General features: G+C 33.8%; 1 protein-coding gene across 6 annotated transcripts in view; it reads left to right on the forward strand.

Annotated features, from left to right (window-relative positions):
• ADAMTS6 (ADAM metallopeptidase with thrombospondin type 1 motif 6) overlaps positions 1–22,753 on the forward strand; it is a 335,951-nt gene that overhangs the window by 129,365 nt on the left and 183,833 nt on the right. For 5 of the 6 annotated variants that reach the window (XR_012484781.1, XM_074282407.1, XM_074282408.1 and 2 more), the window contains exon 8: positions 19,365–19,408. The exons of the other annotated variant lie outside the window; for it this stretch is intronic. Coding sequence is in view for 4 of the 5 variants with exons in the window: in XM_074282407.1 (XP_074138508.1) it covers positions 19,365–19,408 (44 nt within the window). In the remaining variant the exon portion in view is untranslated. The remainder of the gene's footprint in view (positions 1–19,364; positions 19,409–22,753) is intronic. 6 annotated transcript variants of the gene reach the window in all.

Raw genomic sequence — 22,753 nt, forward strand, 5'->3', positions numbered from 1 at the left:
CTTGAAGTACTTCTAACATTATAGATCCTGCCAGAGTTGACATTCTCCTGCAACAGCCTTTGAGAAAAGAAAGTCACCTCCATGCCATGTTGAAGCATTAGAATAGGACTTTGTAGAAGACCATTTTAATAATCCTGTTTTTAAAAAGGAAGAAAATGAATTAGTTTGCCTTGATTTGTGTAGTGAACCCTTGTTAGCTTCTAATGATGATTGTTTCTATGAGCACTTTTATAATGTATTCTAGACACTTTCTTGAAATTATTGTAAAATATGTGGAATCCACATTCCTTTCTTTGGAAGATAGGAACAACATTTTCCTGTGTTTAATTTTTAGTATTTTCTAGTATTGTTCATGATTCCTTAAAGATAATGGTTCTGTGATTTCATCTGTAAACTCATTCAGTATTCACATAGTGATTTTTTGTTAAAGCAAAGTTAAAAATTAATGATAAAAAGAAGAAAAGTAAAAAGAAAATATGGCTAATAGTTAAAGTATCCCAATTTTAGTTACTTGAAGCTTTTCATTGCGGAACCAATCAGTAAAAACTTTTGAGCACATTTTCTGAGTATATTAAAAAATTATATACATTTACTATTGTACAAATATAGTATATACAATATGAAACATACGCATAAAGTAAAATATGAGATAAAGATTAGACAATGTCTTAAAATATTTTATTAACTATAAAATTGACTCTTGTTTTTACTAAATATTAACATTAAGTAATATAACTAAATGATAACATTCACACTAATATTTAGTAAGAACAATATGATTAAATATACTTCATGATTTTTGAAAAACACTTATAAATGTATTAGTTTTTGTTCATAATTATGCAGTTAATGTGATCAATCTAAATTGATCTGTTTATTTCAACAAGTAGGTAAATTTCTTTTTATTTTCAGTAGGTGTTTTTGAAAGATACCAAAACATAATAACTATATTTATGTCCTACTACCAGTGAACATTTAACACCTTTTCATTTAAAATCATATTTCTTTGGGCATTGATATTCATCAAGTAAAAGTAGATATCTCTGATTTCAGTTCTATAGAAAGTGTTCAATATCAATCTAGTCCTTTTCCTTTTTGTGGTTTTAGTTAATGGATTACATCATATCTTCATTGCCTATTCACATTTAAATATTTTAGTTGTGTTTTTCTGTAAGCTTGAGGAACTTCAGGGAGGCCTATTTGACTGGATTACAGAAGTGCAGGCTGGGGAGTCATATATAATAAGGCTGGAAAGGTAGGTTGGGGCAAGGTACTGAAGGGTTTTCAATGTTAGAGAGGAATTTATATCTGATCTAAAGGAAATGGGGAGCCATTGGTATTTATTGACTAGAACAGTGACATGGTCAGATTTGTCCTTAAGAAATATCACTATGGCAGGTATATGGAGATTGGTTTGCAGAGGGAGAGACAAGGTAAATAAACCAATCAAAGACTATTGCCATATATATCAAGGCAAATCTAGGGGACAGGTGTGGATAGGTCTTCTTGTAACATTTATGGTAGAATTGTCCTTAGAGTTAATGCCTGGCATGAGTGGGGGTGTTGAGAGCTGCAGGGAAGAAAGGGGAGTATTAGTGAGGGGTAAGTCTCTATAATGGAGATAAACCTGTTTTCTGGGAGAATGGGAAGCATTCCACCTTCCCATACTCTGATTTTATCACAAATCTCTTCTCTCCACTACTATTCCCTTTCTCCCACATTTTGGAAAACTAAGTCTCTAGAATATAATTTACTGAGAACATCTAAATCCTTTCTATTTCCTCCCTTCTTTCAAATGACAATTACATCTTAGACACCTTAGTTTTATCTCTTCTAGAGTGGTCCTTGAATAATTTTTTTTAAAAATTAAGAAAAATTGAATAGTTGTGCTCTCTTTATTCATGAATTCAAAGTACCTATTCCTTTTTTGGTTTGCTTGGTACCAAATATATCTCTGAGAAAGATCTTAAAGAAAACATCCACTCCCACACCTACACTCTCCTAAACCCACAACCCTTTTTGTTGTTTTTAGAACCCCTTCCCCCAAAAAACCTTTCATCTCATTCTGGACCATCACCCACCAAAGACTATCTAGGTGGAGGTTCCTTTTCTCCTTTGCTGAGATTTTTGGCAATTGAATTTGGCATTTATCAACATAAATTTTAGTGCCTATTAGTTTGTGAATGATATGAAGGTAAAATAAAATAATTTTTTATAGAAGTCAACATAAGGTAAAAGATAAAGCCTTTTTATGGCTTAGATTTGTAAGGAATTTCATTTATTAAAATAGCAGAATACCCTTCATTGAGCAGACAGTGTTTTTAAAGAGAAAATTGTAGTACAATAAACACACCCACACCCACACACATATACACACACACAAAAGGCCACTATATATATATATATATATATATATATATATATATCTTTATATATATATATAGGCCACTATATCTATATCTATATGTAGATATAGATATAGTGGCCTTTTGGTAGCTTTTGATATTGTTCATCACCTGCTCCTGAACACTCTCTCTGGGGTTTTATGAAACTGCTCCCTCATTGTTCTGTTCCACACCATCCAACTTCTCTTTATCATCTTCTTGCTGGTTCTCCATCCATGTCATTCTCATTAGCTGTGAGAGACCCCACTGACTTGTCTCTTTTTACTCCATATTGTCTCACTTGGTGATCTCATTAGCTCCCTGAGTTCAATTATCATCTCTATCCAGATGACTCCCAGATTTATATACCCCGTCCTAGTCACTCCCTGAGCCACCGTAACAAATTACCAGTTGCTTCTTAGACATCTATAATTGGACTACCTGTTAGCAGCTCAGACTCAACATATCCAAAAAAGAACTCATGACATTCCCTATCTCTCTTCTAAACTTTCCTTCTGTTGTAAGAGATGTCAGTCAATCAATTACTTAGACTGGAAATCTGGATATTTTCCTCAAGTCCTCACTCTCACCCCAAATATTCAACCTGCTGCCAAATCTTGTCACTTAATGTTGTTCAGTTATTTTTCAATCATATCCATTTCTTCATAGATGTTTGGGGTTTTCTTGGCAGAGATACTGGAATGATTTGCCATTTCCTTCTCTGAATTTTTTAATAGATAAGGAAACTGAGGCAAACAAGATTAAATGACTTAGTCAGTCTGACCACACAGTTACTATGTGTTGAGACCAGATTTAAACTCAGGAAGATGTCTTTCTGACTCCAAGCTGGCACTCTATTTTCTACCTAGCTGTAATATCAATCAATAAATCAATAAGCATTTATTAAGAGCCTACTATGTGGCAAACACTGTGCTTAAGTGCAAAACTCCTATACATTCTCATAACTACAATCCTAGGTCAGGACTTCATCTCTTCTTGCAAGTACTTTTATAATAGCATTTTAATTAGAGTCTCTGCTGCAAGTCTCCTACCACCCCAACAGATCCTTCACACAGATGTCAAGGTGAGTTTTCTAAAAGCAAATCTTACCATGTCAGTTTTCAAGTGGTTCCCTATTACTTCCAGAATCAAATATGCCTTCCCCCCCTTTTTTTTGACATTTAAAACTGTTTATATGACCTTGACTCCTTTCTTTCCAGACACTACATTTTTCTTGCTTCTGTATATCTATGATCCAATTATACTGGCCTATTTGAAGTTTTTTGGACATGATTTTTCATCTCTCATTTCTCTGCCTTTGTATTGTTTATCTCCCATACCTGAAATGCTTGATCTCTTTATATCCAACTTACAGTTTCCCTAGTTTCCTATTATACTCAGAACAAATCCCATCTACAGGAAACTTTTCCTAGTTCTAGGGCCTTCCCTTCTTACATTTCCTTTTCTTCTACTATGAAAATATCCTGCATGTGTCTAATTATTGACGAGTGTCTCCCATTAGAAGATAGGATTTTTAATGACAAGGTATGTTTTTGCCTTTCTTTGGGATGTTTTTGCCTTTCTTTGCATCCTCATCATTTATATCAGCATATAGTAAGCTCTTAATACATGCTTGTTGATTGGCTAACTAAAGGTGTGACTATCAAGTTACATAATTTTTCCAGATCTCCATTTTTTTACCTCTAGGATGAAATGTTTGAATTAAATAATCATGAAGGTCTCTTAAAGTCTATGATTCTGGATCTGTAATGAGACAGATTTTGAGGAAATATGTCAGATCTTTATATATACAAATGACTTGTCTTTTGCAAAGAGGGGTGTACTAGGCTCATGAAATTCAATTGTTAAAATTTCAGTGTCAACATTTATATTTCAGAAATCAGCAAATAATACAAATAAAGGCTTTTAAAATTTTTGTTGATTATTTAGACTTAAGAAAGTGACAGATAAAATGTTAATAATACAGATTTGATTTTAAAATGGACATTTTTTAGAGATTGAATTGTTAGACACTGTCCACTATAGCTCTGCCTGCAAAGCTTGGGAGATAAAGTACTTTTTATGTTAATGATGCTCTACTGTATCAATAACTCTTTGGAATCTTAGGAACTTGTAGCACATTTTCTGAATATCTACAGTGATGGCATATTTTTGGCCTTTGAAAGATAGCTTTGATTGTTGGTGACAAAAGTCATTACTAGCCAAATCTAGTGAAAAGGTGACTAATTGAGGTAACTAATACTACCTTTTTTTTTTTTTTTTTTTTTTTGGTAACACATCAAAATTGTTTCATTGCCTAATGTAAACCAATGTATGGTCATGTTGCAGAAACCAGAAAAAGAGCTTTAATTCTTGACTTTTATGTCAAATTTCTCAAACATACAAGAATTTTTGCATCTCAAGCTTTATTGACTCTTTAACCTTGTGGATAAATTTGCAGGATAGTGTCTTAGATGTCAAAGAAAGAAATGAACATCATTTTCACTTGTCATTTTGATAGCACACTTTTCTGGGCCTGAATGAACTCAGAGTTTTTCATTTGCAGACTTTGATGCTTTGATTCTAGGTCATGTTGAAAACATATTGGGTCTCATTGCCTCTTATGATTATACTCAAAACAATGTGTTATTTATGTATTGGTCTACCTGCCATTTGGGGGAGAAGATGGGGGGAAGGAGGGGAAAAATTGGAACAAAAGGTTTTGTCAATGCTGAAAAATTACCCATGCATATATCTTGTAAATAAAAAGCTATTTTAAAAAAAGGATAAAATGAAAAACAAACAAACAAAAAAACTCCAATGTGTTATTTGCCCTACAGAGATCAGAACAAAGATCAGGGTTTTGCTGCTCCTACATATCACTCAAAACATTTTCCCACAAAACTTTCTTTTTGTTTATGTTAGATTTTCTTTTGGGAATCTCTTCATCTCAACTCATCATTCATAATTCTCACAGTTAATCTTTTCTTTGGTTGAATGAAATCCCTAATCTTTTCCTTTCAATGTTTTCACTGGTCCTCTGGGTGCTTGGATGACAGCTTCATGTGTCACTATAAATAGTTTCCCTACTTTAGCATCAGTGGATCTTTAAACCTTTGGTGAAACTCTTACCCTTGATGTTATGTCTTCCTTATGGGCTGCTTCTTAACATGTCATGAATCACTTGCAGAAAAATTCTCCCGATTCAATTTGACCTTGACATGAAATAACATATACTTTTATTTATTCAGATTAAAATTCATCAAACACTTATTCAAGACCTACTGTATGCAAGGCACTCTTCTAAAACAGTTCCTAGCTAATGGAGTGAGACAAGTGGTTTTCCTGGAAAATAATGTTGCAACAAGACTTGGCTCATGTTTCCACTAGGATTGTTTCTCCTCTGTTTCCACAAGCTATATAAGGAAACCAATCTTATCATCTCATGGTCATAACTTAGAGTATTACAGATTCATCTTTCCTCAGAGGTACTTGTATTAAGAGATAATTTAAATCATGGGAGATTTTGGTTCATAATACACAAATCAATCACTCTATCTACCTATCTATTGATGTATACACATGAAATTTATAAAAAGTATATGAAGTCTGAATATTGATAAGATATTTGCAAACATAGAAATGTGACAGTTTGTTCTCTTTAGTTACAAGGCCAGTTACAGTTTAGTGTAAACAATATGTCATAACTACATAAATCACACCATGTTTAAGAAAAAGCATAAATCAAAAATAGCAAAAATCCTTCTGAAACTTGAACAATTGGAGTGAATTTGTTGGCACACAGAAAAGGTCAAAGGGACAAAGAAGTCAAAAATATGAATTTCAAACCAAACAGCCAGCACATTCAGTTATTTTTAGATTATGAGATAAATTTGAAGTAAGATTTATCTGGATACTTATTTTCTTTGAATATAGTAAAGTGGTGGCAGATGCTTAACACATTTGTCAAGTTGATTCTGATAATAAGGAAGGTAGAAAACAGATTTGTGGAGAATTAAATTGAAACAGTAGATTAAGAATGGTGGTGGAAGGACAAGACAGAGAAGCTTAGCATTTTTAGGGTCTATAATATAAATATTAAGGTCTCAGATTTTAAGGAAAATGAAAAAAATCACATATTTGATAGTTATTCAATCATGTCCAACTCTTTGTGACCTCATTTAAGGTTATCTTGGCAAAGATACTGGAGTGGTTTGCCATTTATTTCTCCAGCTTATTTTACAGATGAGGAAACTGAAGCAAAAGTATTTAAGTGACTTGCTCAGGGTCACACAGCTAATAAGTGTTTCAGGGTGAATTTGAACTCAGGTCTTCCTGATTCCGGGTCCTATATACCATCTACCTGCCCATATGTAATAGTCATGTTAGTTCTAATAATTAGTCTTAAAATAAAAATATATCAGAATAGACACCGAAGAAGGTATTTAGGAAACTAGACATTTGGCAAAGGATGGAGAATTCCTTCTAGTGAGACAGTTACTACAGGTAAACTGGATCCCAATTAGCAGAAAGAATATTTTTGAATTCACACTATTTGCAGTTATGATGATATAAAATATGTAATTGGTTCTAGCCCAATCAAAATATTCAGTGTAAATTTAAATAAGACAACCACTTCAAGGAGATTTCATCATTTGTATTAATTGAATCAAAGTTCTAAAACCGGAAGGAAATTCACAGATCATCTAATTTACTTTATAAATTAGAAAATTTGCCCAAGTTCACTCATGTAGTAAGACTCATAGGCTTATAAGTTCAGTGTCTGTGTTCTTTCCCCTGTACTATCCTACTTCTTCTTTGCACATGGGGAAATTGAGGCTCAGAGCCTTGCCCTTGGTCACATAACTAGTCCACATTGGAACTTAAACCTATGTTTTTTCTGGTTCCAAGCTGAGAGTTCTTTCCAGCATACCCATATAGAATCTCAGCATTTTTCTTTTCCAATTAAATAAAGTAGGTAATGCAACTATTGTTACCCTATTTTATACTTGGGGCATTAAGCTCTAAGAATTAATTGACTTATTTGAGAAGTGAGAGGAGTTGAGGTGGTGATTTCAATGCATTGTTGAGGACAGAAAACATCAGCATTTCATCTGAAGCTCTGGAATGGGTGTTGACTTGAATGTTACACATCAGTGGTCAGAACAGATTTTAGGCTGTCTAGACAGAAGGTTCTCTCCTAAAGCTGCATTTCATCCTTTTGTGTGTGTGTGTCATGCATAATTATATTCTTATTAGCAAGTTTATTACATAAATTATTATATACATAAATTCACACAATTTTTCTTTTAAATTTTTAAAAATTTTGATCTTAAGAAATAAAACAAGCATTTCCATAACATAATAGAATAGAAAAAATGATTTTACATGAAACTGCAAAAACTATACAACTTGATATTCCCTTTAAACTTATAATACAGTTATCATGTAACATTTTTCCCTCATTTCTTTCCTACCTGTACCCTCTGTGTGTGTGTGTGTGTGTGTGTGTGTGTAGTATACATATCTTCCTTCTTATGTACTTTATAGTTAATTTGAGCATTTATTAGAGTCAAAATGACGTAGTCACTCAAAGTTGTTTTTAAAACACTATTGTTACTACATACAATATTCTCTTAGTTCCAATCATTTCATTCTTCATTATTTCATGGAAGTCCACCACTGACCACCCTCTTTGCCCTTTTTACTCTGTTATAATGTTTCATCTTGGAAGGTGAAATCCTTTGATGCTCCCTCTTGTCTTTCCTAAGAAACAGTTCACCAGGACAAATGGGAAGATTGGCTTTTGATGAAATGCCAAGGAAGCAGCATCTTCTGGATATCATATGCATATTGTTCATTTAATAAAAGTATAGACTCTAGTGGATAATGAACATCATTGTTCTGACCCTTGCTGCTTATCGGATGCTGTTTTTAAAGGCAAATTTTATACAGATCTTTTGACAATCACAAAAATAGCAGCAGGAGATATTCTTTTTCAGTCAGATATTGTATCTTTATCATAATAATGTGAGGAAACAAGGTAGTATAGAGGATAAAAATGCACTATCTGGAATTCAGAAGCTCTGAATTCAAATCTGGTCTCAGAAATTTACAGAAATAGAATTATATGGTTCTTCTACTTTCCTCAGTTTTCTCATGTGTAAAATGGTGACAATTATAGTATCTTCTTCCCAGTATTGTTCTCAGGATAAAATAAGGTAATACTTAAAAAGTGCTTTGCATACTTTAAAGAGCTATTGTATTTCATCCTTCATTTTCAAAGAGGATCAATGACATTACAGAGTGACAAATTGGATTTAAGTGAGGCAGAATTGCATAAAGTTGTCAGCCTCACTCTCAAGTGCTTGTAAAAATAATGATAGTCATTATATTACCTCATAAATACTGCGCATTGTAGTTTTTGAAACACTTTCCCTTAAAAGAACCTTTTGAGGTATATGATATAAATATTGTACCCATTTTACAGATAAATTAATTAAAGCTCTGAGAAATTAAATGATTTGCCTTTGATCACTCAGGTAGTAAGTATCTGAGCAAGTAATGAACCCAAAGTATTTTGATACTAGCGCTCTTTCAATCTGCCATTGATATAAGGAGCAAGATATATTGCCAAAGAATATAGCCTGCCAAGTGAGTAATGTAAATCTAAGCTTTTTTCACATTTCCCTTTTAACATAAGTGGCTTGAAGTCTTCAGCATTCCTTCCAGAAGGTGGCAAGCATTTTCAATTCTCTTGGCCCATAAAGAATTTTTGCTTTTAATTATTCCATTCCATCTGGTAGTGCAACTGAGGTCAGTTTTGTGTGCTTCTGCTTGACTACATGCAAAGTAAATAGGAAAGATCTGTCTCACTGTCATTTTGCTCTTTTATGGCCACATGTAACAAGGCTCAATAAGACAAAAGAAGTTCTGTTGTTGGTCTGGGAACATGGCTTAGTGGCAAAACAAATGACTTAAACTCTAGAATACTAGCTTTTGTTCCATTCCCTTCTCTATAATTGGATCACTACAAGAAATTCTTCTGTGCTGAAACTAATTTTTTTTTTGTTTCACATCTGTGGGGTGAGGTTCTTAAGAGTTTTTTTCTGTCAATTGGCAAACACATTTTAAGTGTCTACTATTGATAGGATTTTTAGGTGTGGGAATGGAAAGACAAAAATTAAACAATCCCTGTCCTCAAGGAGTTTGTATTCTATTGGAAAAGACAACATATAGAGAAAAATCTGTCTAGAGGAAATACTTCATGGCTTGGGACTAAAGGTGGAAAATAGAATGTAACTTTAGATTTTTCCGGTTGGATTTGGACAGTGATCAACATTAATAAATACTTAAGAGAACTAATAAGAGCAAGCAAAGATCCAAAGCTGGACAAGTGAGCAGAAGTTGATTCCTAGCCCTTCTTTATAACCTAAAAGTTTTGCAGCAATTATGACATTGAATCAATTCATTTCCTTTGTAACTTAAGTGTCAGATGGGAATCATAATATACTCAATAAAGTCAAATTTCTTGAGTTACTTAGCATAGGTTTCATTAAGTTATGGGTTTATTTATTAAATCTAATCTTTTATAAAAATGAGTTTTTAATTAATGTGTCTTTTGTGTCACCATAATTTCCCTTAACACTGAGATAGTCATTTCATATAAAAAATAATGTTTTTAAAAGACAAAAAGGAAAAAGAAAAAGAAGAAAAAAACCAGCATATGTGACCCATGCATTGAAAAAATCTGAAAAGATGTGCAATGTATATAACACTTATAGATTCCCTACCTTGGAAAAGGGGTTAATTGGAATGTCTTCTTATATATCTTTTTTTTTTTTAAAATCATACTTGTTTATGTAACTTGCAACATTCACTTTTTATTTTGATAATTTATATTATTGTAATCATTGTAAATATCATTTCTTTGGTTCTGATGATTCTGCATTAATTCCACGACTCTCTGTATTTATCATCTACAAAATTTCTTACAGTACAGTGATATTCCATTATATTTATGAACCAAGATTGGATTAGCTATTCACAATCTTTGTTTCTAATTCTTTTGTATGCTACAAATGTAGAATTTAGCATCAATGTATAAAGCATTCTCCCATGAAACATCTAGAGAGACATATTAGTTATGGATTGCAAGGCTAAATTTCCTTCTTTTATCAACTTTACTTATATTTCTACCTGCTTGAGTTATTTCTTAACCATTTCTTAATAGTTTTCACACTTCTATCTAGACTTACCTAGAACAGTAATATCATGCACTGATTAAGTATTTACTATGTGTAAGGCTCTGTGATACATGTGGGAGATGCAAAGTTTTGACGAGACATCATTCTTGCCCTCAGGTTTCTTATGGTCAAGTAATAGGATTTGAATAATCAATGTAATAAGGCAAAGAATTTACTAGATGATTTCTAAGGTCCCTTCTTAGGGGATTTTATGTATGATTTTATGATATCATTTTACATGATGAGGGTATTAGAGTAATAAAATAAAGGTCCATATAAGGTATGGGGGTGAGAAAGGAGTGGAGAAGTTGTTACCAATTTGAGAAGGCTTGGAGATACTTAGCTCTCAAACTTTTTGTGACAATTGACTGAGTAGCCCTTGCTAACCCTTGTTTCATAGCCATTCTAGACACATTCTCTGTTGAAATAGGAAAAGTTCAGTTCTCAGCCCAGGTGTGCTGAGTTAATTTCTTTCTTTTAGCCATTCACATCCATCACAGCTACACTTGTCTAAAAAATCTGGGCTTCTGATTCAAACCATTCTCTAAAGATTTTCTTTCATTCATTAATCTGGATCAGCCAATTCTTTACTCTGACATTTAAGCATATACATAGTTAATTCAATTTAATAAACATTTGTTAAAAGCCTACTATGTGCAGAAAGAATAGACTTTTCAGGGTGTTAAGGAATTCACACTTTAAATCAGTAACCCAGGAAACTTGTCAGATAATTACACACTAGGTTTTCATACAATTTTAGCTATGAATCATGTTCTTCCAAGTATTAGAAACAGATTGCATGAAGTGGAAAGAAAACCATAAACTGAGGATTTAGGTGGTGAAAAGCACTTTTGAGTGCATGAGTGCAGGGAAGAGAAAAACAAAGAAAGCAGGGACTAACTTAAGCATTTATCTTGGATAGTTTAGGTCAGAGTTTTTCTAACTTCTCCCTTCATTTTTGTCCACCATATGCTATATATCCTGCCTCCAAACAAAGGCAGAAGAAAAAGAGGTATAGTAGAATTTCTAGGCTATTTTAACTTACAAATCATCAAAGTTGGAAAACAGGGCCCCTTTTGTAAACAAATAATTTGCAGTCAAGCCCCAACTTCTCAAGTCACAAATCTCTTAGTTAGGGCTGCTACTTATGGCCTAAAACTAGGTTCAGATATTGTGCTGGGAGCTGGGACTAGCCAAATCATGTCAAAGAGGCTGAGGTATGTTAGGTTTTTTTTTTTTTTTTTTTTTTTTTTTTTTTTTTTTTTTTTTTTTGAGCTTCTCTTCTCTTCAGTCCAAATAACTACCAGACAGACCCCTAAAAGCACACTGGTTCTTAGGCATATATCCATGATTAATCTGACTCATGTCTTTATTTACCATTATTCCTGATTGAGTTTTGGAAAGGAAAAAATAAGGTGGGAATCTATTAAAAGAGAAGGAGTTAACAGGGAAACCTGAGAAGAATGCAAGGCAAAAATGGAGGATCAAGAAATGGAGAGAGAAGGCAGTAATGATAGGACAGAATAGACATAAAGGATATTTTGGGAAATACTTTTTTGACATTTGTGTAACTGGAAAGTCTGCTTGAACCCTTTTTATAGTTTTAGCAAAGATGTCCTTCGTCTGCATGTAAACTATTTTCATTGAAGATTTTATAGAAATTTAAAAGTAGGTTTGTATTTACTCCATTTCCTTTTTTCCTGCAGTAATAATGTCTGTGAGCTATTTTGGGTCTTTGGTATCTTTCACTCTTAGATATATTGAAAATAGAATCTTCAGCACCCAGCAAAGTGCCTTTAGGAAATTCTTAATAATACTGAATTTCATCTTGCTTTTGGAAATTAGATAATCTTTTTTTTTTTTTTCTTATTTACTATTTGTCTTCCTACATACAGTTTGCTTAGGCTAATGATAAAATTGCATTCCTTAAATTTACTATTTTCTCCTGCTTTACCTATCTGATTGTTCTTTCTCTTGTCTTCTTTGCTGGCTCATGATCTTTTTCTTGGCCTTTATCAATGGGTGTTTCCCAAGTTTGTCTGGGATTCTCCCATTTTCTCTCTCTGTGTTCTCTCCCTTTGTAACATCATCAGATCCTATGGGATAAACAATATTATCTCAATGGTGAAAACTACCAGATATATATCTATCCCTAAACTTTACCCATGGCATCATATCACCAGTTGTCTATTAGAAAATTTCAAACTGGATGTCTTAGAGACATCTTAAACTCCAAGTATCTAATATTGAATTTTTTTATCATTCCTTCATACCTTCTTCTCTTTAAAACATTCCTCTTTCTTTCAAAGTCACCATTAGTCTCCCTGGATCTCAGGTTCAGAGTCTTAGCATTGTTTTGGACTCTTCATTCTCTCACCCACATATCCAATTATTTACCAAATCTTACCATTTCTACCTTTAGAACATCTCTTACACCCAACCCTTTTACTCTGCTTATACAACTTCCACTTATTTCATCACTTTTCCTCATTATCTCTCATCTAGATTATTGTAATAGCTCCCTAAATTGGTTTCCTTGCCCCAAGTATTTCCATACCCTCCTCACTGTTCTAAAATAATTTTCCTTAATGCAGATCTAACCATGTGACTTGCCTGCTTAACCATATTTCAATGGCTTCTTATTTCTTGTAGGATAAAATAAAAATTTTCTGTCTAGCTTTTAAATTTATATATAAACTGGCTGCAACCTATCTTTCCAGTCTCATTGGATATTGTTTCTCCTTTCACAACTCTGTAATCCAGCCAAACTGGCCTTCTCTGCATTTATTACTCATGAAACTCCATATCCCATGTTTGTTGCTTTGTGCTGGTCATTCTCCTAGCCAGAAATGAAATCTCTCCTTACTTCTGCCTTGGAGTCCTTTTCTTCCTTTAAGAAACAATGCAGGTATCATGAAGTTTTTCCTGATGTACCCGGCTGTTAGTGCCCTCCTTTCCAAACTACCTTGTATTTAACTTTATATTTATTTGTATGTATTAATTTTATTTATGTTCTGTATATGTTTTATATGTAACCATTTGAATGTAAGGTACTTGTGGGTAGAGATTTGCATTCTTTGAAGGAATTGTTTCATTCTTTGTACTTATATTCCCAGTGTGATCAGAATACCTGGCACATAGTAGATATTTAATAATTTTTTGATTGATTGGTTGATTAATTGGATTAAATAGAAAGTCTTTAGGTGAGATCATCTTTCCAAACATGCAAGCATACTACTTTTGATGAAATGGTTAGATCTTTCAAAATCCAGTTGCAAAAAACAAAGTTTAGCTTCAACCTGATTTCTTTCACCTAATAAAAATCTACACAAATGCAAATAATCTTTAAGATAGTGCAGAATTGCAGAATTTTGCTTTAATTCAAATATATGAAAACATTTCAAATCAAATCACTAAACATTTAATAAGTGCCTACTATGTGTCAGGCACTGTGCTAAATGCTGGTGATACAAAGAAAGGCAAAAAAACAGTTCCAGATCTCAAGAAGCTCCAAATCTATTGAGGGGAAGACAACAGGTAAAAAGAAGCTGAAAAGGAGGGGTGGGGCAGAGTGAAGACCTATAGCCTGGTGGGAAATGATGAGGTGACAACTGGCCTAGGCATCCTTCTTAAGTGGAGGATTTAGGAGGGGTTCACCAATGTCCACACTCCACCCTTTCCAATCAGAGGGAGGGAGAGGCCCTAGGGGCTGGGATGCTGAGGAGGTGTGAGTTTCAAAGTTGAGGTCATCTTGTGGGTTGATGAGTTTTTGGAGATCATGAAAGTCCAGGAGAGCAGCAGGGTGGGAAACTTCTAACCTTTTTTGCTTTTATATCCCTCCTTTTTTATGGTTTCTTTTCTTCATTATGAAATTTGTTTTTGCTTCTCCCCATTTCTTTACTGCCTTTGTCTGATTTCATCCCTCCCTTCACTTTCACTATTCTCTTCACTCTTCATCTCAGTTTCCTTACTGCTAGCTTTCTCCTAGCCTAATTCTTTTCCATTTGCTTATTAGAGAAATATAGATTTCAGATTTTTTAAAAGTAGTATATGTGTATTCATTGTCTTTTTAATTAGAATGTAATTTCCTTATGAGTGAGGGTTTTTTTTTTTTTTTTTTTTTTTTTTCATATTTGTAGCTCTATTGCCTACCACAATGTCTGGCACATGGTGGATCTGGTCAAGTTAACAAACATAATTAAAGCTTGCTTTTTGCCAGGTGCTATAATCTTTGGAGACATAAAAAAGGTAATAAACGGTTGATAAATTAGTCCAAATAATATTATACCTATGTCAGAGGTTCTCAAACTAAGGTCCAACTCAATGAAGATCATAGGAAAAAAAAAAAGTATCATAGAAGTTGACAACACAGAGTTCTCAATAGTATTAGTTGATGGTAGTACAATCTCAAGGCAAGGCAACCTGAGGTTCAGTGTCAATAGCATGTCAGCTTTCTTTACCCTTTTAAACTGTTCTCTAATATTCTTTACATCCTAACTTTCAAAAATAATTGTCAGCTCTTATGCCTTATCTCACCATGTGGTCCTTATTGTTTATTGACCATGACAAAGCATTTGATTCTATTAAACAAAATATACCCTTAAAGCCTCTTCTGTAATAATATGTTTCTCAAAGATAAGAAATCCTATAAAAAGTTACCTGTTAGATGCAATAGCAGAGATAACTCTATTCAAAAATTCTCTAATTATTAAAATAAGTCAAAGAGTAAAATAGAGATATATGATCCCAAAAAATGCTGTCATGAATGTCATTGAACTAAAAATCCCAATATATGAGGGATTTCCTAGAGTTGGTTAAGGTCCTCCAGATGCTTCTGCTTGTCAGTGATATTCTACTGATTAAATCAAACCCTGGAGCATTGCATAATCTCTTAAGTGAGGTACATAATTACTCAAAAGAGTTTGGCATAAACATCCACAAAGAAAACAATAAGTGGATGAATAATGTCTTGGCATCTTTCCTGTCCTAGTTAAAATCCCATCCTCTGCAGGAAGCCTTTCCTGGTTCCCCTCAGTGCTAGCACAAGCTCCATCCAAGGAAAAATGGAAATGATCTCAGAGTGGGTAGTTAATAAATATTTGCTGATTGATTGATTTGGGAAGTTATGTAGCACTTTAGACAACCTCAGGCTTATCCTTGAAATTAAAAACAAGATAAAAAAATATCCTTTTAGACACCAATATTCTTCAAGTTATGTGATACAGCTGCAAATCATGGAATACTGTAGTCAAAAGTGCAGTTCATTTAAAGGACAGTGTTGAAACACTTAGTGGGTATAAATAGTCATCAGGATCTCACTAATGACTAATTAATTATACCTCCAAAACAGCATACACAACTTGTAGCCTGTGTGCTGCATTAGTTCTTATATAATGTCAAGATATAATGTCAAGAAGTCCATTGAGTGGAGTACTCATATTGATGTGAGCAAAGATTCAACAAAGTATTGGTTTACTCCTAGAGATAGGTATAAGAACTGGATCTGTGATTTCATTAGAAGATATATGAAGGAAGCAAGCAAGGAAGGAAACTGGCATTTATGTAGTGCCTCCTATGTTCCAGACACTGGGCTAAACACTTTGTAAATATTGTCATATTTGATTCTCACAACAGTCCTGAGGGATAGATGCTATTATCCCTATTTTATTTTTGAGAAAACTTAAGCAGATGGGGCTTAAGTTACTTGTCCAGGGTCACACAGTTATTAAGTGTTTCAGACTGCATTTGAACTTATCTTCTTGATACCGAGGCCAGCATTCTGTCCACTGTATTCTTAATCCACAAAATGATTAATCAGCAATAATTGATTTCATTGCCACAAAATGACTATGAAATCCAATTAGATGTGCATCCTATAGAATTTATCCCTTAGTGCTTGTATACATATATGTATCAATATATGTATATACATATATGTGCATATGTATATGTCATGTATAATTATATTTAAAGACTGAATTTATCAAGAATAATTAGCAAAGTTGTTTAAACCTTATCAATTTTAATAATTTGTTTACAATACATTTTTCTACCTTCATATGGCATCCATCAGTGCGTCTCAGCATTAAGACCTACCTTTTCTAACTGTTTTCACATGTTACAGCAACTCTTTATTATCTCATAGTTTGGATCAGAGGTTCTTATTTAAGCTAACAAATTGTAATCTTTATCAGTAGAAATCTAAACATTTACTCAATTGAGGAATTTGTTTATTTTTCTTCACTGCTGTTCATTTATTCATCCAACAAACATTTACTGAATGCTTACCACGTGGTAGGTTTTCTTGTTACTTGCTGCTCAGTCGTTAGTTATAATAGTCCTACTTTGATAGGCAAGAGGATGCTAAATGGATGTTGTCCACAAATGTAGATTAGGACAGAATAAAAAATATTTCTGGAATGCAATTAAAATGAGGAATTCTGGATTGTCACTGAAATTGTTAAAGGATAACTTGTCCTTAAAACAGAATATTCTGAAGTTTTTTAAACTGATTTTAAAAAGGTGAAGAATTCTTTACTATAGTTAAGGGTAAGGTATGTATCTATTCAATAAAACAGTTATGGGGACTGAGTGGGACATATATATATATATATGCATATATATACATGTATACATATACATATATACATGTATACACACACATATATATGTGGGGGGGAGAGAAGACAAATATGGAATGTTGATAGGGGCTGTCCCAAGGTTGGCTGATAGAAATTATATCTATGATATAAAGATTATATCATGATACAGACATTTCTACCTATCCATCTTTGTGATTGTTCCTGATATTAAAATCCCAAGTCACACCAATGACAAGGAAAGAGAAAGAGAGGTATGAGGAGATCAAAGAGTAGAGAACATATAAAGAGGGAAAACAATCTTTACATTCTCTCATCTCCACCTTCCAACTTTGGGAATTTTCTTTTGCTGTCTCTCATGCTGAATTCTCTCTTTCCTCATCTCTTCCTCCTAACTTCCTTCAAGTCCTAGTTAAAATACCACCTCCTACAGGAACCCTTTCCCAATCCCCCTTACTTTTAGTGCCTTTCTTCCACTGATTAGCTCCATTTAATCTTGAATATATCTTGTCTGTACATAGCTGTTTATATATTGTCCCCCATTGGAACACCTTGAGAACGGTGACTGTCTTTTGCCTTTTGTTATATCCCCAGTTCTTAGCAAGGTGCTTGGATCACAGGAAGAGCTTAAGGAATATTTACTGACTGACAGACCAAGTGAAAGCAGAGTTTAAATTTGATACTATAAAAAATATAGAAATTAACTGTGTAGCTTGCCTGTATTTAGTGAAGGGCACATAAAAAGATCATATGGAATTTCAGTAGCAATATGAATGAAGCAGGGCAGATTATTTTATGAAGTACAGTTAGTCTTTAGAAATGATAGAATCATTTATGCTTCCAATATTTTATTTTGCTGACCAAAGATACTCAGTACTCTTTACTTTAACATAATGGAAAGTATGCATTTTAATTTTATAACTTGAATTTTCTTTAATTTGTAAAATATTATTTTTTTAAAAAAGAAAACTTTTTGTTTACCATATGGAAAAAACAAAAGATAATATAACCCACCCTCACTCACCCTCCTTTTTGTTAATTCTTACTATGTAGAAACCATAGATGCACTCAGGCTGAGACTTTGAATACTGAAGGTATTATTTCAAATCTCTCAGGAGAAACAGTCATTTTAATATTGGTGCATTCTCAATTGTAGCATTAGAGGTGTAATACAATTAAAAATAGCTAAGGTAATTTTACAAACCATCTAATTGCCTTGAATGTTTGTTCTACTTCAGGATAGTTGATTTATTGAGAAGTTAGAAGATCCCCTATAGAATTTCAAATTCAAACAATTTGCCCATCCCAGGCATTAGTTTCTTAAATCTGTAAAATGAGATTCCATTTTATTTCTAAATTCTATGATCATCTATAAATAAATTTCAAGTCCTTAATGGCTTGTTAAATGTCCTAGTTTCTGTTATTTTTATAATATCTGAAAAGAGAATCTGTTTGAAGTTGAGCATGGATAAAACTGTCTAACAAGAAACTTTGTTTCTTGAGTGATTTGTTTAGTTGTTTGAAAAACTTCTAAAAGCTATTTTCATCATTTGACCTATGTAAAATCACAAGGGGGAAAATACAACCACCTGACACTAGTTCTATTTCCATTGTTCAGTGTTTTTGGCATCATGCTCTGGACCGGCTCTTTTTAACAAGAGCCGGAGTCCGAGTGAGTGGAAAGGAGTGCAGGATTATACTAATAATTCCAAAATCTAAACTGCAGCCTGTGGCTCTAACAAGAAGACATTCCAGCAGATTCAGAAGGGGGTGGAAAAAAAAAGCCACTCCTTTGCTTGGTTCAGAAGCAGTAGCAATCTGCAGACAGACTGCTCTAGCTTCCTAACAGTATGGCAGGCTGTTTTATGGAGACGGTGATTACAAAGGTCCACTTTAACCTTTCTTTCTTACTGGCAGGTGTCCCGCTGGCTCGCAGCCAGAGGCTGTGAGTGCAGTGTATGTAGCCTGCGGTTTACTCCAGAGTGCTGAAAATGCCGACACTCCAGCTGGCTGCTCATAATTACTGATTGCGGTCTGACAACTGGAGCTACAAGACAGATGTGATAAATGTATGAAAATATTTTACAAATTTGATCACATTACAAATTTTATCTCTCTCTTTATCTCTTCTACAGATATGATATCTGCACTTATAAAAACAAGCCCTGTGGAACATTGGGTAAGTTTCAAAAAGGGGGAAGCACACGAACTGTATTTGTTGGCCGATGAACTTGACTTCGGGTTGTTCAACTGGCCACTTTCCTTCCCTTCAGGTCTTAATAAGTTCATCTGAAGTTGACCCATAACAACACTTAAAGTTGACCCTCAAGGGTGCATAGTTTGTTAAAAGCCACCAAGAACTTAAAAGTGATGTGAACACTATTTGGGTGTTTTCAGGCAGCAAGAAAACTGAAAGACCTGCCAGGTGATTCAAATTTAGCAAGCAGTCATTATAGGACAAAACTGCTTATTTCCATATAATTCATCTCTGGGTTATATTGGGAAAAGATGAGAATAAATGAAACCAATCAGGAGCCTTAATCCCAAATTGTAAAACCCTTATTTGAACTATGAGCTGGATTGGGGAGATGAAGGTATGGCATCAAGAGTGACAGTATCTTTAGAATCCATTCAGAAAGAAAAGGTCACAGAACTTTAAAGGATTATTAGAACTTCTCAATACCTTGATAGTGGGAAGCATGTGTGTTCAGCATTACAGAGTAAGGGAGAGATGAGTAGGGCTCTCTTTCTTAATATTTTGTAAAACCTGCAGTTTCTTGGGTTTTAAAAGTCAATTTTTATTATGAAGCATATTATCACATGTTAAATAGCATTCAAATGCAAGTGGAAGAAAGCCTTTAAAAGATTTTATTAATAATGATTATTCCACTAGCTGCAGGCTACAGGTTACTTGGACATTTTAAGGAACTAATTATTCAATAAACATTCAGTTTATATCAACAACTCTTCATTGAAGTGCTTACTCTGTGTAGGATACTCTGACCTAGTGCTGGTTCTCTTGCAATGCCGGAGAAACTGAGGCAAGATAGAGATTAGAGAGTTTTTAATATTTTATTAATTGGAAAGTTTAATTGACTGGACTAAACTCTCATCTCAAAGTATCCAGTGATGAATGGGGGAATGACAAACCCTTTTATAGCTTTCAAACAGAGAAAAGAAGAGGGGGAAAAGTTCTTACAGAACTGTTTGGTTTTGTCAGTATGGGGAGAACAATGAAATCTTACTGAAAAGCAGAGTCAGAAAATAGAAGTAAGGATATCAATTGAAGTATCTGGGATGATCTTATCTCTAGGAATATTTAGAGGGACTGTATTAAAAATTCTTTGAAGGCAGAGGGAGCTAGGAGCCAGGATGTCTGATCTGCTCCTCATTTCCCATTGACAATTTATAACCTTAGAGCAAATGGTCCTCAATCTTAATGAACCAGAGGGGGTTTTACAACTTAAGGGGATTGAGGCAGAACAGTTAAGGAAACTGAGATAGAACAATTCAGGGAAACTCAGTCAGGACAATAAGGGAAACTTGTGCAGGGAAACTGAGGTAGAACAGCTCAAGGAGACTGTGGTATAACACTCTCTGTTGATGACTTTCTTAATGTAATTCAGTCATTTTGTAGAGTCAACACTTTTGATAACTTTTTCTGGCCTACCTGGAATCCTTGTGTGTGTGTGTGTGTGTGTGTGTGTGTGTGTGTGTGTATGTACATGTGTGTATCAAGGGAGGGCAAATCTTTTTTTGTGGTTTGAACAGATGTGTTCTTTTTCTTCCATTCTATTTCTCCCAGTAGAATTTCTGATTAGATAACTAAGTTCATTTACCTGGAACTAGTTCTACCATCAAGTTCCTACCAGTGAGGAAGGTGCACTTGTGAGGAAATCTTTCATTGAGGAAATTTACATCTAAGAGAATTCCTTCCTGAAAGTTTGGTTCAGTGATTGACAGTCTAATCTAGTGGAAAGAGAGCTGAGATGACAGTCATAAGATATGTCAATTTTATTGACTGACCATATGACCTTGGACAATTAACTTTCCCAGGCTTCCATTTCCTTATCTTCAAAGTAAGATTAATATCATATATTCACATCAGAGCAAAGCTTTAAGGAGCAAATGGGATAATAAAGGAAAGGTGTTTAGAAACAAAGATGCCATATAAAAACAAAGTGATACTGTTCTTTAATATATAAATGCATATAATATAGAAGATTTAATATGTAATTTTGTTTTTAAAAGATGTTTTATTTTTCTTTAGCTATAAATGGGAGCTAAATGCTTAACCAAGTTTAGGTACAACAGATGGGATCCTAGCATAATTATGCATGTGTTGAGTGAATTGAAATTTATTTAGCTTCCTTGCAATGGTAGCTATTCCTTTTTTTAATACAGGTATTGACATTAGCACCTGTTTAGAACAGCTCCAAATGGAAGAGTTAGGTTTTTTCTCTCCTTTCTTTCCTTTCCTTATTAACTTTTCTCTCATCAAAAAGTAAAAGGCAAAGATGGCAAGAAAGTTGTGTGTGAAAAATACCCAGGGAAAGAGAAAGTGAAAAAGCATACACTGGCTTCTCCCCTTAGGTCTGTGCTTTTTGCTTAACTGAGAAAAGATGCTGGTTGTCTTCATCATGGTGTAGGGCATGAAGAAATTCATCATGGAAGTGGATTTGATTGGGAGTCTGGTTATTGCTGAACCAAAACTCAAAATGTGGCTTCATTATTCTGTCAATAATATAGAGTGGAAATAGCTAGGCAAACGGCTATCAGAGAGATATTATGGAAAGGAATTCTATATTCTCTATATATTCTATATTGGAGTTCCCTTTCAATTCTTGAATCAGTTATTTTTTTGACTGTAGATTTTATCTATATTCAAGTATAAATGTAATCATGCATAATAAAACTAAGTATTTTTTTTCCTATTCTTAAAAAAATATAGAGTCAAAAGTCATTTTGGTTTTCCTAAGCCAAAGGAAGGAAAACTGAGAAGCAATTTTGGGCTGTCTGTGGAACAAGGATCTGATACCTACTAACTATGTGAACTCCAAAAATTTTTTTAACCTCTCAATGCCCCAAGGTTCTCTGTAAAATAGATGAATTGTCAGTCTTGGAGTTGCCCACAAAATGAAATCACAAGTCCAGGCAAAACAAACAAACAAGTAAAAATTCCAACTGTGAGTAAACTAGGCATCTAAAATCCAATCCAAAAAGAATTTCTTAAGTGCTAAATCTTGAGAACAGGGTGCACAGTGGATAGAATGTTGGGCCTGGAGTCTGGAAGATCTGAGTTCAAATATGACCTTAGACACTTACTAGCTGTGTGATCTTGACTAAGTTATTTAACCTGTATTTCTCTTAGTTCCTCATCTGTAAAATGGGGACAAACTGGAAAAGGAAATGGCAATCTATTCCAAATTTTTTGCTAAGAAAACTCTATGCACAAATTCATGAGGCATGAACAGTTGAATGTGACTAAACTACTGAGCAACAAAAAAGTACTGAGAAGATAGGA

Source organism: Sminthopsis crassicaudata, chromosome 1 (genome assembly GCF_048593235.1).
Source record: "Sminthopsis crassicaudata isolate SCR6 chromosome 1, ASM4859323v1, whole genome shotgun sequence".
NCBI lineage: Eukaryota > Metazoa > Chordata > Mammalia > Dasyuromorphia > Dasyuridae > Sminthopsis > Sminthopsis crassicaudata.